Here is a 4,791-nt window from a genome sequence, read left to right as displayed (position 1 = left end):
CCCAGCCTGCCGCAATGTTTGGAAAAACTCCTCATTAGGGGCACCCTGTTTACATAAGCGCACATATATTAAATAAACAGCCTTCGGTCATTACATTATGTATCTATCAGTGGTGCGGACCAGGCTCGGTTTTCGTGCTCCTTCATCACAGTAACAAAAAATACTGTGACGAGTTCATAAAGAAAAAAACACGACTCATGCACCACACATTGATTTCAGACCGCGCGACCCATACACATGAGCTGGGAATATGAGGTCACTGTTAAAACGCGAGAGCACAGATAATCATGTGTAAATAGGGCCCTTACAGTTCCTGTGTCAACATCCCGTAAATCTTCATAGTTCCAATGCCCATGTCGCGTACAGATTGTAGTATAATTTATTCAATGGCACTGAATAGTGGCAGGAAAAAACACACATGCCGCAATAAGAACGTCGTTTTCCGAAGACGATGAGGTAAGGTTGTTTGATGCAGTATTTCTAATGTGCATTGTCTGCAACTACACCAACAACTTTCGTACAATTTCACACCCACACCCACACCCACACCCACACCCACACCCACACCCACACCCACACCACCCACACCCACCCACACCCACCCACACACCCACACACACACCCACACCCACCCACACCCACACCCACACCCACACCCACACCCACACCCACACCCACACCCACACCCACACCCACACACACGCACACACGTGTGTGCGTGTGTGTGTGTGTGTGTGTGTGTGTGTGTTTGTCTAGTGCCAGTCTAACAACAAACGTACAGAAGGGAAATAAGTCGGCAACGCAATGAATGGCATTCCCCTATAACCTATCATATTTTTAGCAAAACACATATTTTCAGCTGTTGGTTTAAGAGATTATTGAGGTAAGTGAGGGTTTTACAGCCTACCTTTTCCATAATCTTTCAGTTAAGTACAATCGTTGCGCCTAGGGTTGTATTGCGTGAATGGAATGTTACGCAATATGTTTAGGCTGATACCAAACTGCAGTGAAAGCTTTCACCGAACTGCAAGGTTGTTGGTTTAATACAAACGTCCAGCACTTTTAAGGCAACCACGACAATTTGCCATTGAAATGCCGACAACTGACTAGCGAAACGTTGCCATTTTACTGAAGTTATCGTCGTTGTCCATCCCGGTCCCCGGGCAGGATTCGCCCGCACATTGTCTTAGTGCTGCAATCGTGATGCTGAGGAAGAAATGTATGCTTGAAATGACCAATGAACAGAATGGTGCCACTGCCAGTATTTCTGGCTTAAAGCGGCCGAAAATCCCTTGGCAAGGCTGGTGTCTCGACTGCAAGGCCGGCGCTGTGACTGGGCTTACATGGTTGTTAACATGCTAGTGAGGGTAAACCCAAGAGTCACGGGTACCGCAGCCCGGTAAAACTTAGAAAAAGATCATATTAGCGTCCTTGAAATATTTACTAATCGACCTTGATATGACCTGATATGGCCTTGTTCACACGGGCGCTTTTTGTGTCGGGCGAATACCCGAGGCTACAAAACCACGCACCTGCCTGCGGGCTACTAATACTTTATGCGTCATACCTTTCGACAGCTGTCAACGCGGCGAACAGGGTACGCTGTCTTCCCCATTTCCTGTCTGGCTACGCTGGACATTCTCTTCGAAAATGCCAGCGTGACCAAATAAATTTTGAATTGGAATCCAGTCAGTTTGTTTGCATGGTTGATTGCTTTCGCACAAATTTTGCGTCGCAGCTGCAGACGGGAAGATGCGGGTTTCTTGTACATCTGAATATTCAAAAGGATTTAAGCTGACATTTGGACTAACCGCATGACTTGCGCTGCGACGAGTAGGCCATTCTGGATCCCATTTCGAGCAGCCTCGTGTACATGGCAGTACCACAGACTTTCTATCAAGTCACCTGATTTTGCCGCGCGCCCAACGCTTGTTAAAAGAAAAAAGCCTTTATGAACGGACTATGAGTGCCGAAAATCCGCTTTATGGTACGTCTCACATTACAGCCAGCATGTGCGCGCCAGCGCAATGCAAAGCATAACAATAGCAAACCATAGATCTACCACCTATTAAAGGTACGACAAAGGCGAAAAGAAAACTGATTTAGAGACTTCGCTGAAGAACTTCCTTTTGTAGGGGGACTCAACTCCTTTCAAGTCATCACTTAACCAGCCTATTAGCTCTGTCGAGCCAGCGTGGCGAAAAGTAAATGGCATGCAAACATCTTGCACGTAATGAGGCGAGGCCATGCGTCCAGCGATGCCGGCGCTGGGGCTCTACGCCATGGACACTGAGGACACAGGAAGCCGCGTGGCCTCCCCCTGCCAGCACACGGGGACACCACCCGGGACGTCCCTCGCGCCAGCCCTGTCCCTGTCCCCCGGAGACGGCGCCGTGCAGCAGACCACAGCCCTGTCTCCGCCACAGGGGGTCGAGACCAGCCCGTGTCTGGACACTTGATCAGCGCCGGGGCACGTTGCCGACCGGACGTGTCGTCATCATCGTCGGGGGCGGCGGCACTCGCGCGGCGCCACCCGGCTGCCGTCTGCCCAGTCCGGCCTGGCCCGGCCCGAACTGGGCAGAGGTCGGCCCGCGCTGATTAGAGGCCCACGCTGGCCGCGGCGGCCGATCAGCAGCCGGGCCGGGCAGACGCCGCCCCGGACCGCCGCTCCTGCCGACCGGCTGTCTGTGGCGGCCGCCGGCTCCCTGGCCACCCGTCCGATTGAGCTGTCTGTCCGTGCCGCTTGAGCTGTCTGTCCGTGCCTATGCTCCCTGTCTCCTCGTCCCGCTTCCCCAAGCCATATTCTTGTGGCCCCCATTCATTCATGCCGTCCGTTTACCAGTGCTGTTCCTTCGTGCATCAGTCTGCGGCCCCCAGATCCCACGACACGTCGCCTTCAGGCCCGGGTCGGTTCGCTGACTGTCTCTGCGTCTCTGCCCGCAGGCGCTGCTGCTGGAGCAGGAGCAGAAGGTAAACGGCCGGACGGGCTGGCCGCAGCACGTCTGGGCTCTGGAGCTCAAGTAGCCGGAGGCCTGGCCCGGCCAGCAGCCCGGGGCGCCGCCCCTGCAAGGCCGGGCTCGAACGACGCACCCCAGTACGCCGGCGAGTCTGGAGCGGCTCCCCTCGCTCCCCAGCTGCGCGAACCCTGGCCTGGCACTGGAGTGGGCCGCATCCCTGTCTGGCGGCGGCGGGCCTGGAGGGACCTGCCGCCAATCGGGCCGCATTGTCGTCGGTCGTGAGGGTTCGTCCTGAAGGCCTGGCCAGTCGGACCTCGACTGTGAACTGGCGTGCTCGGCCGCTCGGAGCGCGGCACGGACTGCTCGCACGGCCGCCGACTCGGACCAGCGCTCAGAGATCTCGGCCCGGCTCTGTGTACACTCACTGGGTGACGTCTGGCAGTCCGACCCCGGAGCCGGGAGCGGGCGCCGGTGCCCCCTCTCCCCGGCGGGCAGAGCGCAGCACTCCGGCAACTGGGCAGCAGCGTCGAATGCGTCTCGTGCCCCGTGGCTCCCGGCACTTACCTGTGTCGACGTCGCCGCTTCGACGACGGATGCGGCGGCCCAACGCGGGTCGGCTCAGTATCGATGCACTATACTCAGCTGAGAGCGCTGGTGACGTTTGAAGCGAAATATGCGGCCGCCTGCCGACAGGACACACAGGCTGCTGGTCAGCGGCGACGCGCGGCACCATGTCGCAGCTGCTTTTGTTACTTTGTTATTTGTTTTATGATTTAGTCATGGCGCTTGTGTTACATTACGGGCCGGCGACGAATGCGTACATATATCTACAGACACGTGCGCCAGAATGTGAGAGCCAGCTGAATATGGAAACGTCTCGCCTAATGTGAGCCTAGTTGAGAACTGGGGAAGGTGTAACGTGAGCCTGGGTGGAAGTGGCGTCGGGAGCGTGAGACCTATTATATGGGGTGCGTATGAACAGTGCTGATTGCTGATTACGCCAACTCTGGATATCTACTGAGTTTACTGGTGTCTGAAGACTCTTACGCAGTGTAGCGGGGTGTCGTACGTGACCTAAATGTGAATGGACTACAATATTGTACGTGTTCATGAACCTACATTCTTGCTGCGCCGTGATTCTCAACAATAAAACGGCACGATCAGCGCTGTGTTGGCAGGGCAGACGGGCGGCCGTCCCGTTTTGGGTTGGCTGAGAGTGCGGGTCCGGTGTCGACCCGACGGGCCGACGGGCGGGGCTGCAATCGGGCAGGCTCGGGTGTGAGTTGGTGTGGACAGCTTGAACACCATTAAACCATTATGGCAGAAGCCTATGGCCCCACAGAGATCATTTAGGAGCTTGAAACCTATCAGGAATTATTGCAAATGTGTTGACGTACTAGCCAAAACATCCATACATGGAGTGGACGGAGCATGAGCCTGGTTATGCTCGCCCGCACCCGTTTCGACATTGGAACACATGTCGTTTGTTCAAAATATAACCAGTTGACTCGTATTGCGCTAATGAAACGCAATCTTGTCTTCCACAAGCCTATAAGTCTGTCCACTGAAATTACAATTATGCCAATTAGAATGTAGACAGGAGTTATGACCAATGGCTTGGTTTCGCGAAGTTAGTTGGGAGAGCTGAACCGATGAAAATTATGAAGCCTGACCACAAATTCTCCAAGAAACGGGGTTCTCGCCGGATCGGTCCGCCTCTCTCTTTGGGGGGGAGGGGGGAGGGGCTACTTCCCAAGATGGAGGGCTTAAGCCCCCCCCCCCCCCAACCGAATAGAAGCCAACAACCCTGCTTATGATGTTTTGTGGCGAGCAT

The 4,791-nt window shown here is 54.8% G+C and overlaps 1 protein-coding gene across 1 annotated transcript; it reads left to right on the top strand.

Moving 5' to 3' along the window:
• Positions 1-2,942: 2,942 nt before the first annotated feature.
• Positions 2,943-4,120, top strand: LOC119101982 (heart- and neural crest derivatives-expressed protein 2; the record flags this gene model as incomplete). The annotated part of the gene is given in 1 exon segment (XM_037225387.1): positions 2,943-4,120. A coding segment is annotated over 1 exon segment (82 nt), but the record flags the coding sequence as incomplete, so codon positions are not given.
• Between the last annotated feature and the right edge of the window lie 671 nt (positions 4,121-4,791).

This window comes from Pollicipes pollicipes, unplaced genomic scaffold (assembly GCF_011947565.3).
Source record: "Pollicipes pollicipes isolate AB1234 unplaced genomic scaffold, Ppol_2.1 Scaffold_5250;HRSCAF=6199_pilon_pilon_pilon, whole genome shotgun sequence".
In the NCBI taxonomy this organism is placed as follows: Eukaryota; Metazoa; Arthropoda; class Thecostraca; order Pollicipedomorpha; family Pollicipedidae; genus Pollicipes; species Pollicipes pollicipes.
This window is presented reverse-complemented; position numbering and strand designations above follow the sequence as displayed.